Genomic DNA, 13,287 nt, shown 5'->3' with positions numbered 1-13,287 from the left:
ATCCTCTATTGAAACTGTGTGAATAGGAACATATTCAAGCTTCCAAATATATTTTCTTCTAAGAGTCTAAAGGCTGCAGGGACTTTTCCATTCCTAATTATATAGTGCAGTATGCTGTCTGTTTCTGACTTGCAACTTYAAAAATAGAACTTAGAGTCATAAATGAAACACAAGGAGAGGGATAAAAAGATGCTGTATATGATAAGAAAGTGCTCTGCTAATATTTTACTGATGTTGTAGCCAGTCACTTGGGTTTTAAATTCAATGACTGTTATCCAAACCCTTTAATACACTGGCATTTCATTAAGAGGCTGCTTTAAAAAAAAAAAATCTGTGGGTAGCTAAAGCAGCAGTAGCAAAAGGAGCATGAATGTAAGTGTCTTACGACTGTTCTGTAGCTCTGCTGGTTGTGACTCAGGTCTCAGCAAGGTCATGTCTCTAACAGGATATGGAAACAGAGTCGTTTCAGGCAATAACACATTCTGAAATTCAGAAGTATTTCCTAAAACCTGATTTATTCTCTGATAAGATGAGCTCCAATCTCAGTTCTGCAAGTGAAATAAAGCTCAAACCCCTCTGGTGGCACACCTGCAGATCATGGTGGTGGGATCTATAGCCCCCCTGGATGTGATCTGAAATTGTTGACTGCATGGTAGTAGGCACTTTTAGCTCCAAAACCGTCACTGGACTCCTGGTACACAAAGGAGGAATTTAATTTGTCCTTTTTTATTTCTCATGCAACCTTTGGGAGACCAAGAAGGACTTAGTGCTGGCATGTTCCTGAATATGGGAATGAGCAATGTGACTGGGACTSCTCTGATCCAGAGCAAGTGAGCTGGATCCACACAAGCAGGCTTTTGATGATTTTCTTCCGCCTTTTGCCATTTAGGCAGGAATGCACTAGAGATCACCTTTCACTTGTGAGAATAAGTGACTGTTTTCTATGCCCAAAATACTAAAAAAAATTCAAAGGAGTGAACCATGGAGGTAACCAACACAATTTCAGGTCCCTCTCCAAACCTCACACTGGCATGTGTGGGCTGAAGACAGGTGGTGTGCTACAGGACAGACTGGGTTTCCATTATGTTGTAGTAAAATCAACACACATACTTAATGAGAAATATTTTTTTTTTTTTTATTTTGGTCTCTAAGATGATAATCATGCCAGCTGCTGATAGAAGTTGTGAGGCTGCAGAAGCACCACACTACGCTCGAGCAAGCACACCCTGCTTTTCAGCAAGGATTGTTAGCTCAGCCATCCAGCAGCCTTTGGGCTCCTGGGACCAGCACACTGAAACTGGCTCGCCAGTGCAGGGGGAGAAAGCATCTGCCTGGGTGTATCTGGTTAGGGAAATGCTGTGCAAGACTTGAGTTCCTGTCTTTGCTCACACACACACTGTGTGTGTTCCTGCCTTTGTGCTTGGTTGAGGTGTTTGCCTTTTGCTTCTGAAAACTTGTTGCAAGGGTGAGTGCAGCCAGGAACAGGCAGGGWGTTGCTTTGTTTGGTTATCCAGTGTTTATGCTGAGTATGCCTGGGGGTTGCAGTGAGGGCTAGTCCCTGTTTGAGATGAGCCAAGAGGGTGTAGACTCTCCTCTGGAAAGCTTATTTGGACTGGAAACAGGAGACAAAGGAAGTGGGATTCAGGTGAGGTTTTACTCCTACATTTGTAGGCTATGTAAAAAGATCCTGAAAGAGGCTGCACATGAAGAGTTAGGATGGCACCAGGCCAGCATTATTGGGCGAAAGCTTGTATTTTATTGAATTTATTTCATTCCAGTAGATTAATGCCATTGATTCAGAGGCTTGAAGGATGATGTTTTTCTCTCAGAAATGAAACATTGTGGATTTAGTCCTTATTTATTTTCCTCAGAACCAAAGATAATTCTGCTCTTGCTAGAAGTATAGGTTAGATTCAATACTTCAAATTGTGTCTTCATGTTAAATATAGCTGGATTACCATTTTATTGCACCAATATTTGCACATATTTTTAAATCAAAACCAATTGTAGGATTTCAAATTTTTGAAGTTCAATTCTAATTCTGCTGTGTCAKTCATAAGTTAGAATCCTCCCAACCATAGCTTTTATCAAGTAGTATTTTCAGTAGTAACCATTGAATTAGATATTTGGAATTTCATTGTAACTTACATGCATGTAAAATTTTGAGTTAGGATTGGCTATTACCTTCATCAGACGTTTTCATAGGCAYTAGTTCTCCTCCAGTTTGCAGAAATACAGAGGGATTTTCTTCCACTCATAAGTTTTCTATCTTTATTTTTAAAATAGATATAGAAATAGGTTTACATTACAGTATTAGAAAGGGGTATGAAAGTGTACATGAATTTGCTACAGAAATTGTATCGTGTCTCTAAGGATCATTATACATAAGAAAACTATGCCCTAAAGTGCATACATGTCATTGGTGTTTGATGTTAGCTCTGTATTCTGTGATTTTAAAGACAGATCTTAAGACTGCAGTAGTAAATGTGTTATCCTTTATTCTGAATTCTTAGTGGAAATTTAAATAAAATGTATTATTCCTTGGAAGGAAGTTATATGAACTCTAATTAATGGACTAGGCATATTCTTTTTAGGTCCGGTAATGTAATTTTATTTGCTGATCTCTTGAAGAAAAGATATTAATGAATCCTTTCAGCTTGCCACCTTGTGTTCGTGTGTAAAGTGCTGTGCTCTTGTAAGTTTTGGAAGAARGTATCAACACTTTTTTAGGGAAACTTTGGCTAAAACGGTTAGACAAAGGAGGAACAAAGGAATAAGAGAAAGTTTAGTGTTTCTCTGTCTTACTTTTGTAGCCCACCTGATATCTCCACACTGATATATGGAGGTATATATCTACCTGATATATTCCGTAGCCTTGCACTCATTTTCCCATAATACCTGTTTTTACCTTGATTTCTAAGCTCTAACTAAACAATTAATAAAGTCTGTATCAATTTGAGTTTTGCTGAGGAGGCAACTAAAATAACCAGTTAGCTCTGCTTGGAAAAAATCTATTAATGTTGGCCATTGTGCAGTGGAAGGCATGGTGGCTGTGAAAAGCACGATTCCCCTGTTAACACCAGTTAACATTGAGGTATCAGATGATGATTAAAACCCGTGGATTACTGCAGGATTTAGTGTCATGATGTTGATCCACTGAGTACAGATTATTCCCTTGTTCTCCTGTCTATAGCTGGTTCCAGCTCGCTCTGTCATGGAGCTGCAAGTGGGTTAATGTGTGTTGGCAGCACCATTTGGTCTTCTGGGGCTCTTAGCTGCCTTGCTACGCTGCTTTGGRTTTCCCTCCAGGGCACCATATTGCACAGAACAAGGGAACAGAATGATCATTACCAGTTGTCACCTATTATATGTCCAGTAAGTGCCTAAGGATTGTACTCGTCTTGTTTGCTTACAAGTTGACTGAAGCATTTATCAGCTTCTCAAGGATGTCTGCATGGTTTCTTGAAAACAGTAAAAATCAAATTCTGATTAATAYAGTGAAATTTTAGCCCATAAAAGTAGGAATTTTTCCTTAATATAAGTCCTTATTTGCTTTGAAGATAGCAACAACTATCAGTAAACCTCTGAGTCCCTGACCTTCCCCCCGCAACAACAAAGAATCTCTCWTATTTCTGTCAGTTGTAACTGTTTTGGCATGATTGTTGGACATAACTATCCAGGGTCCAGTAGCACAGTTTGATTTGGGTTGGAAGGGACTTTAAAGATCCTCTAGTTCATTTCCAGCCTTGGGCAGTGACACCTTCCATCAGACCAGGTTGCATAAAGTCCCTTCCAACCTTGAAAACTTCTGGCACTGGAGTAAACCATTGAGTACTTCTTCTCTGAAGGGAAGCATCAACTTTATGTCCTGTCCAAGTCTGACCAGTTTCAAATACCTGTGTTCATTTCTRTTGATTTGGGTTTGTTTTAAACAGAAACAGCTGGACAAGAACATGACAAAAACCATCTGAAATTCTGAGTTACTGATAAATTTAGTAAAACTTTATTCTCCCTCTATGTGTTAACACTCCTGATCAATACCCAGCTCAAGTGTTCTTTTGCCATAAAGAGTAACATTTGATAGTTGATTTTCATGTATAGAAACATAGCAGGAATGGCAATGTTTTTAGCAACCCATATTTGCTTCGGTGATTGTCCTTTCAGACATGCAGAAGAACACATTCATTTACAATATGCCTTTTGCTTCTGTATCCAAAATATTTAGAGGCATCTCACAATGAGAGCAGGAAGTCTCAGTTAATCTAGTTTTTTGGAATTTGCTCATTTCTCTTGCTCTCATTTGCAAAGAATGGATGGCCCACTAGCTAAGTCATTAGCCTGCTGCTTTGGAGATGCATTTTACTGCCCTTATCTGGTGGATTTCCTTTCCAGCTAGGGCAAATCTGTCAGATAAGGACATCTGACCAGGACATTGAGGGTGGTTTTATGTGCATCCACAACTGTTGTAGTAAATGCTCAAAGTAGGCTATAAGGGATTAGTATTTATTTATTAGTATTCTAATTAAATAAAAATGGTATTGCCATACAGCACATCTTGTGGCCTACAGTCAGTGTTGAAAACATAAAAAATTTAACTTGAGTAAGTTCTTTAGCATCAACCATTCTCTTTTAAATTGTCTGCTTTTTTTTTTGTAGGACAACATTTTTGCTCTGACAACTTTTGTATTACACTCTGTGSTTTCCTTAACAGCAACTATAGTAGTAATAAGCATGCAGCATAAGTGTTTTAAATCAATTATATTGTTTAGTCAAAATTGTTTTAATGAAGTCTGTAAAGACAAGTTGTTTATTAGTGATTTCTGTCACGGTAGTGGATCTAATCCCAATTTATGAAGGAGGATGGTAGGTGTGAGTGATTAGGTACACTCCAATTTGACTCAGGTATGTCTTTTGGAAGGACTGAGTGCTCTTGTCTCCTTGCTTGTGAAGCATATTGCACTGTGTCTGTCATCTGGCAGACTTGGACTTGATGATCCTTGTGGGTCCCTTCCAACTCACCATATCCTGTGTTTCTGTCATTCCCAATGAAGTAGTCTGCATTTTACAGCACTACTGACAACACTGTTCAGTCCAAGGTAAAAGCTGAAGCATTCAGTGCCTGTGGTTCTTTGTTTTTCTTGTAGGGTCAACGATTGTATCCTGCGAGTGAACGAGGTTGACGTGTCAGAAGTGTCCCACAGCAAAGCCGTGGAGGCCCTGAAGGAGGCYGGTTCCATAGTGCGATTGTACGTCCGACGAAGAAGACCGATACTGGAGACCGTGGTAGAAATCAAGTTGTTCAAAGGACCTAAAGGTAGATAACAAAACACAAAGATGTCCATTTTAAACTTGATGTTTAACCTTTCTTATAGCTTAAATGGCATATGACTTCGTTGATTGGCAAACTGGTTGACTTGTCAAATATTGAAATATAGTTCACTTAGGCTGGTAGAACTTGAATCCATGGTTGCATCTCTTCCTGAAATATAAATGAGTTCAAGGAGTTGTGGTTGCTTCGTTTGATGTTTACAGCAGRGACGGCTTGTTACCTTCTGAAGAGACAATGAGATACCATGCGTTAGGTTGGCAGTACATATACTACCTCTAAAGTTCCTCTACTGAGACCTCTGACTTTCATGTAAGGTGCTGTTGAATGCAGTTTCATTTTTCTTCCCTTTCTCATTGCTTTTTGATTGTCCAGATTATCCTCTCTTTCATGATAGTTTCTTCTAGAGTTATCTTTGGAACATGAAGACAAGAATACCRACTTACCCAGACACATAGGAGAATTTTATTTTGTCTTTCTACACAATTRCATGAAAATCTAGCACAAAACCTTCACTAGCCTAAATCAGCTTCCAGCAGAATCTTCTGGTTACAGAACAAAAAGCCAAATTCCTTTCTATAAACATTTTTCCTCATAGCTAATTTCTGGACAAAGAAAATGCATATTTTTACAGTATATGTTAATAGAATGCACAGCAGTAGAGCTTTTGGATCCATAATAACTATTTCATAAGCAGGTCTTTGATAAATATATATATATATATATATATATATATATATATATATATATATATATATATGAAAAGAAGACATTTGCATGTATCTTAATATATGCAGCACACATGAGATTACTCTCCCTGTTTTATCTCTAGTGAATAATCTGCAGTTTTTTCAGTGTTTTCCCCTCTACATGTCCTCATGTGCGTATTACAGTATACTTYTCCATAGGGTTTTTTATACCAGTAGTGGAGTATATTTAATATATTGAGACGTATTGTTGAGATGGACCTCTCATACTCAACAAAGACAGTGCAGCACTGGAAAGCGTGCACTATTTGACACTGCAGTTTATTCAGTATGCTGTGCTCTCGGAGAAGAGTAAAATATATTTAAACCTGCATCTGACAGTAAATTCCCAGAAGCCTGAATTCTCGTGGTCAGCCACAATGCTGGATTGTTTTTCTAATAGAAAAGCGTCTCTAATGGTACTTTGTATGCATATGAACTCAGAGTAGAAGTGCAGGCAGTGTTTTTAAAGATTTTGAATTAAACGGTGTGATATGATAGTCATTTGGAGAGACCTAAGGCTAAAGAAACTAAAATTAACATGTCCTCTCTGATTGTGATGACACAGTAAAAATTTTTCACCGTGACCAAATTTTTGCTACATTGTGGAAATGGACAAGACAGGCAATCATTATCTAATAATGGGTTTGCATTGTGTTTGTTTTGAGTGTGTGTCTGAGACTATTTCTTTTTACAATTATTTTCATAAAACAGAGTGAATAAAAAAAAAGTGCCTTTTATGGCAAAGTAAAGAACTTTTGCTGCTTACTGCTGAAAACATGATTTTGTAGCTATATTCTTACATGAMGTCTACTACAGATAAGTGCTATAAATAATGAATTTTATTGTTAAGTTGGATTTTTTTAACATTYTCACTTTTATAAAAACAAGTTAACTGGAAACTTGGATAAAAAATAAGTTGATGATCAGGTTTTCTGGAAAAGCCAGGGGTTTTACCTTCATAATTCAGGCAGTAAGGAAGCATGGTCTATATGCGTTCTGTATTCCACAGATGAAAAAGCAAATGAAGGAAAGTAATAATTAATAGATGAGAAGAAAATATTATCAATACTATTTTAAATATCTATAGCACTTTTCCTTTGATTTTTTTCAAAATATTCCATGAAAAAAATTTTTCTTGAGACGCATCAAACTCAGCAGAAGCTGAGAATAAAACCTGTGACTTTTGGCCTGTAGTCACTCCTGTGGTGTTTATCTCCTCATATTTTAGGTGATTTATCTGTGAACTGCTCTTCCACACCATTACTATGCAATGTAAAAACCACTTAGTATTTATATAAAATGTTTCTTACTTTTCAGAGTGAAATTGGAATATTTTGGTGTCCAGAGCAGGACYTGAAAACCATCATGGTGGCTTCCACACTATTCCTTCTTTCCTATTCACAAAATTAATAAAGAAAGTAAATCWGTTTTTTAGACAAGAAGTTTGTTCCACACCAAACTTGGAGCAGCAAATACCTTTTCAGTTCTTCCGACTGTCTCTGTCAGTGTATAACCCAGCATTTACTGAGTTCATTCCTTACTGCTCTGAGARTATACCACATGAAAGCAAGCCTTGGCTTCCATAATACCAAGTCAACTCAGAGATCCCTGGCTTGCCTGTCTATGTGTAGCAGATTATATCTTTCAACMCTTGAAAGTGGTAAAGAAGGAAATTTGCAAGGCTTTTTATGTAAAGATCCTTTTAATTTCACCTGGGATATTCAGAATGAGGGCTTTAACATGTTAGTATCCACAGAGGTTAGCKGGGTTGTTTGAATGGGTGTTAATTTATGTAGCTAGCAACCACCATACAAAAGACATTGGTTAATTTGGTATTAATTAATATGGTTCAAAATATATTTTGAACATAAGATGTTAAATAAGCATTGTCTGGTGATGGCTTTGGACGTATGACAGGGGAAAGGGCATGGTGGAGTGCTGCCAGGAGGTCCCTTCTTAATGCAGATCCCTGTGCAGTTGTTCCTGTTGCTTTACAAAAAGGCTCTCCTAGCATCATATGTGCTAAACGATGTGTGTAATCCTCTAGTTTAATTTTTTGGGGGAAAAGAGGTAAGCAAAGACACAAATGAGTTGTATCATCAAGGGCTGCAAGAGAGCTGCAGCTGTAGAGACATTTAAAGCTGATCATCACTTTGACACACCTGATTGCTAATGTTGGCAGATAGCTTTAGCCTGTGTCTTGAAGGTGATTACTGACTGTCATCCTCGCAGGGTCTTCTTTTCTTTCACGTGCTTGGGATGTCTTGGTCTTTTGTATGCCTCTTGCATGGTTTTGCAAAGGATTGAGTAGCCCACAGTGTTTTATTTCAGTCGCTCCCAGGGCGCTGCAGGTTTTAGCAGCCAGCATCTCTGCAGGGGCTGACAGCTGTAACAGAGAAAAGATGTACGTGCAGCTTTCTTATGGAAAATCATTGGGATTCAGACWCCACTGAAAATCCTGTCATTAAGTCATGTGCTTTTCTTGCTCTGTATTGAAACAAGACTAGCAGTAATTAAAATGGATTGTGTATGCTGCAGTATTCGTTCCTGGGGAGCAAACAAGCAGATATTCAAAACAAAGCAATTTAATGGTGCTTTGTAATGGCTTTGTAATATAACTTGTGCATTGGTTTCCTGTAAGATCCTGCCAAGAACTGTATATGGGCAGTGAATTGTGAACTTCAGTCACTCTTCAGGGATTACAGTGTTCAATCCCATTTCATTGCATTTGACTGGAGGATTTTAAACCAAAGTAGTTACACTGACTTCAAGATTTTCATGCTGTCCTATCCGACTTCAAATTCGCTTTTACTAAACACAGAAGCATTGAGTAGTATGCTGATGCACAATTAGTTATAGGAATTAAACTTGATTTTTTAAAATGTAATTTTAAAATTATCAGCAGAAAAATGTATTTCTACCATTGTAAAAAATTTCTGGCAGACAGAAACCTGGATAAACACAGAGGTCATGTAATATGTTAACTACCCACTGACTGATAATTTAAACACTGATATGATGTACCAGAAAAAAAAAAGAATAAAGGCAGAAAATAAGGATTCTAGTGACTACAGCAGTGTTGGATCAGATAATTAACTTTTGACCTCCCTTCTATAGGAAATGTGGTGTCTTAAAAGACAGTACTTTTACAGTACAACTGCAGAAATGAAGTTCAGGGTATGTGAAGTGGAACAGAGTACCAGGAAACTTGAGAGGAGAATGTCAGACTTAAGAGCACCCAAAAAAGGAGCAATATAAAGGACAGCTAATTTTGCTATCTGGATATTCGGTTGGCTTGTGTATAAAGTCATAGATAAAGAGAATTACTTTCCCACACCCTTCATKATAACAGTGCCTATCATTAGAGTGTTTGAACTGTGCAGGAATCTTGCTGCARTACTGGAGCTGCCCTTTTGGTCACTGCATTTTAGATAAAAAGGCTCTGGACAGACCAGCAGCTCYGTTGCTTTTTTTGTTTTCCATATGCATGCTTTTTGCTCATTCCTGATGAATTCAGCCAGTGACACATTCTCATGAGTTTCACCCCACCCTGTTCTGGGCTCTTAACAAAGCATGCTTAGGACCACTTATTTCTCTAATGTTTCTGCTCTCAGACTTAGGGCATTTTCAAAACCTTTCTTTTAATCCATTTGGAGTGTTGTTATGTTTTGGGGCTCTAAATTAAAAATTAATGCATCTCTTAAGCACTCTTCAGCCCAATTCTGTGTCTCCCTCTGGATGGCTATACTTCTTATCTTAACTTTCTTAATCAGCAAAGGCTAAGCTCCTAAACCAGACATCTCAACAGAATATTCAAAAATAACACGTGATTAATATATAGGGCATAGTGTGCATTCATTGTGAGAGCTATGTATATCCRTTTAAAAGTTAGACTACGTCACTGGGCATAACCAGTTCCAGAGTTTCCATTTCGTTGTGTTCTGTGCAGAACTGAAGAAGAGGACTCTGTGGCACATGGTAGATTTCCTTTTCCCATAACTGGTGGTTTTATTCTTGATGACACTGCATGAAGTTAGTGAATGGTAATGAAGCTTTCTTACTATGCTAAAAAAGCAGTATGGTTWAAGTAGTGTATTTTTTAACTCTCTRTTCAGTTATGGGATTTTCTTGAGAAGATGCAGAGATTTTTCACCTTCAATATAAGGTACGGTTTCACTGTAGATTTATCTTGGATTGTTACTGAAATRTCCTGCAGTCGATTACTGTCTGTAGTTTCCTAGAAGTTCATGCTTCTTTTTTTCATGAGAATAGACATGTTTTAGTTTGGATTTTGGATTGATGGCTTTATTGGAAATATCTTATGTTCTGTTGCAYGGACAGTATCCCAGCTAGCAATGACAACACAAAAATACAGCTCAATTATGTGTATTTCAAAATGTCTGCTAAAAAAAAAAAAAAGTGTTCAATTCGGAATAGCAGAATAGAGGGTTGATTTTTTTAAAAAAAGAAATTACCAAGTGCTGCTTTCAGTAAGGAAAAGAGGAAACATCACTTTTATCTAGCAAAGCAAAGTCAAGTTACCTTTTTATCTCAGGTAATAACTTCAGCACTTAAAATGAAAGAAGGGGCTTTTGGGGAAGAACCCCAATCATTTATTTCCCAATTTCAGAGAACAGTGAGATCTGTCAGATCTTGCTGTTTGATAACTGATTGCAAGTGCTTGCTTCAGACTGATGATGATACAATTTATTTTTTTTAAATTATTGCAGCTATCACTCCTACTACTTTAATGGTCTATTATCTCTAATTAAGACACACTAAATATGCCATAGCAAACTTTAGCATGTGGGAATAGGGGGTTTTATGGCAAGTTAGGTAGACGTTTTCTTAATTAAAAAATTAAGAAATGTTTTGTTAGGTCTGAAGTGTTTYCTACAAAATATTTTTTTCACATTTTAAACAGAACCTATTCTTATGGTCTTTAAAGAATTTCTGTCTTACGATCTCATAAGCTGTGAATTTACTTCTGGTTTTCAGTGTTCTCTTCCTTATGTGCTCTGTGAATCCTTATCAAAAACAGAGCAAMATGAGGTAACTTAAAAGACAGAGCTGTATAAAAATGAGAAAGAAGGCAAAATTTCTCAAACCTGGGTTTAACAAACTATTTTGGTTCTCAACTCCTAATTTCAATGCTTCACTTCATATTACTGTAAAAGTATCTATCTGTTACTACAGGTATAAAGAGAAAATCACCACAGTTGAAACTAAACAACCATTTTTTGTGAAATGTCTTTGCCAGAAGGGACACATATTTCCTCCAATTAGCAGAAAGTGCTCCATCAAGCACTAATATATAATATTCCAGTTTTAAGATARTGACTCAAACCATCATTTAGAAGTTATCATCACTAAAAAGCATGGCTTCCCTGCAGGCTAGGATTGTCTAATATAAGAATGTGTGAGTATCTGATGGTTTGTCATATGAAAATTGTATTCTCTTGAAAATGGTAAAATTAGATAGCTCTGTGATAGTGCTATAAAAGCCTAYGCTGTTTTCCAACAATATTTTGACACATTTGTATTGTCAGTGAGTGATGTGGTAAAATTGTAGGTTAACTCTGCACCTTTATGTTTCACAGACTGAGGATCATGTTCTTTAATTTAAGTGATGATAAATGCATACAGCTTCTATTGTCATAGTCTTCTTTATGGTATAAATAAAATAACAAATGTATTATCTGCCTTTGGTACCTAAATACATGCCATCTAATTTGTCTAAATTACCATATATGAAGTTTTTCTTTAAAAAACCCACATCGATTCTCCTTCCATTCCTGAAGAAAAGTAGTTCTTGTATACGATTTCACAAAATAAAAGTTACTGTTAGAGTGGTGTTTCAGTTGTAGTTTTTCAAGGTTTTTCTATAGTCCTTTTGTCTTTAGTGAAGAAGGAAGGTAAATCTATGATGTTTCTTGGTTTTTGTTAAAAATGCAGTTAAATGGCAGAAAGTGGTGAATTTGAATTCTTATTACATCAGACCAAATTCCACCATCTTTGGAGATTAGTAGTCAGTCAATAAACAAATTGTTTTCCAAATCAAAACAGATAATTTCACATGGAATTCAAAATCYCTCCTTCTGGCTGGTTGTCTCACCTAAAACTGTAGCTATCCTRTGAGCTGTAGGATAKTACTTGCTTGAAGTCTTTTCTGTTTTCATGACAACTATGATTTTCCCCTTTTATATTTAACYGTCATTTTCAATTAGCAGTAAGGAAGTAAACAACATGACTGGGAAGATTGTGCAGCAATGTTATAAGCATCTATTTTGTCTAGTTTTCCCTTGAAATCATTCAGCTTTTAAGAACTCTCCAAGCAGGTCTGAGAATCCTGTGTTCATATGCAAAATGAACATCTAATCTCATAGTAGATTTWAAGTATCATTTTCCAGAAATCATTCACAAAGAGTGAAGTTTCCACTGAAATKAACATTGCTTTCTGCAACTCCATCATGCTAACTATTTCTGAAGTGGTGCAGTAGCAATTTCAAAGTGCAGTGCTGTATTTTAATAGCCAATTGAGATGGCTATAAAAATCCAGCACTGTGCATTAAGATCATTGCTGAATTGCTTCAGCAATAGTTACTGATGAGGCAGCTTCAGCAGAACACACATCATCCCAATGAACTGTGGCTGTGATAGAGCAGAAGCAGCGGCTCAGGGAAAGATTGATGTGCAGGTAGTCTTGGATGCAAACAGACTGRAGATTTTGTTTCAAGAAAAATGAGCTTTGGCTTGTTGCTTTTYGTTTTCAATTCAGAAAGAAAATCAGTCTGTTGTCTTCCTCGTTACAATTGCAGTTAAAAGGCAGAAGATGGTGCTATGAATTGTTGGCACATCAGACCAAATTCAACCATCTTTGAGCTAAGTAGATCATTGACATTCCAATTGACAAAATCTTCTGTGCTTGTCCTTTCTGAATTAAATAGGATTTTTTTTTTATTATTATTGTCCAGTTGCCTAGATAGTCTCATCAGCTCTGAATAGCAAGGGGTGTGGTGTTCCAGTGTGTCCCTGGTTTTTATCATTCTGTCATGTGGTGTTGTTCCTTTGACTGTGGTCAAAGTCACTTCTGTGGCTTTTGCTAAAAATCAAGAGCTGTTAGCATGGCTTACAAGATTCCCCTGGTACTGTCCTTGTCACCTTCACAAGTTTAATTCTTAATGTTTTTTTCTGAAAATTCGAGAGAACAAA

At 37.0% G+C, this 13,287-nt stretch overlaps 1 protein-coding gene across 3 annotated transcripts in view; it reads left to right on the top strand.

The window, feature by feature from the left end:
• DLG2 (discs large MAGUK scaffold protein 2) overlaps positions 1 to 13,287 on the top strand; it is a 307,910-nt gene that overhangs the window by 5,275 nt on the left and 289,348 nt on the right. For all 3 annotated transcript variants that reach the window (XM_057364043.1, XM_057364044.1, XM_057364042.1), the window contains exon 2: positions 5,145 to 5,314. In XM_057364043.1, coding sequence (XP_057220026.1) covers positions 5,145 to 5,314 — 170 coding nt within the window. The remainder of the gene's footprint in view (positions 1 to 5,144; positions 5,315 to 13,287) is intronic.

The sequence above is a fragment of the Malurus melanocephalus genome, unplaced genomic scaffold (genome assembly GCF_030028575.1).
Source record: "Malurus melanocephalus ecotype Western Australia unplaced genomic scaffold, MMel_1.1 scaffold_34, whole genome shotgun sequence".
Lineage (NCBI taxonomy): Eukaryota > Metazoa > Chordata > Aves > Passeriformes > Maluridae > Malurus > Malurus melanocephalus.
Note: the sequence above shows the minus strand (reverse complement) of the source record. Positions and strands in the feature narration are given on the sequence as shown.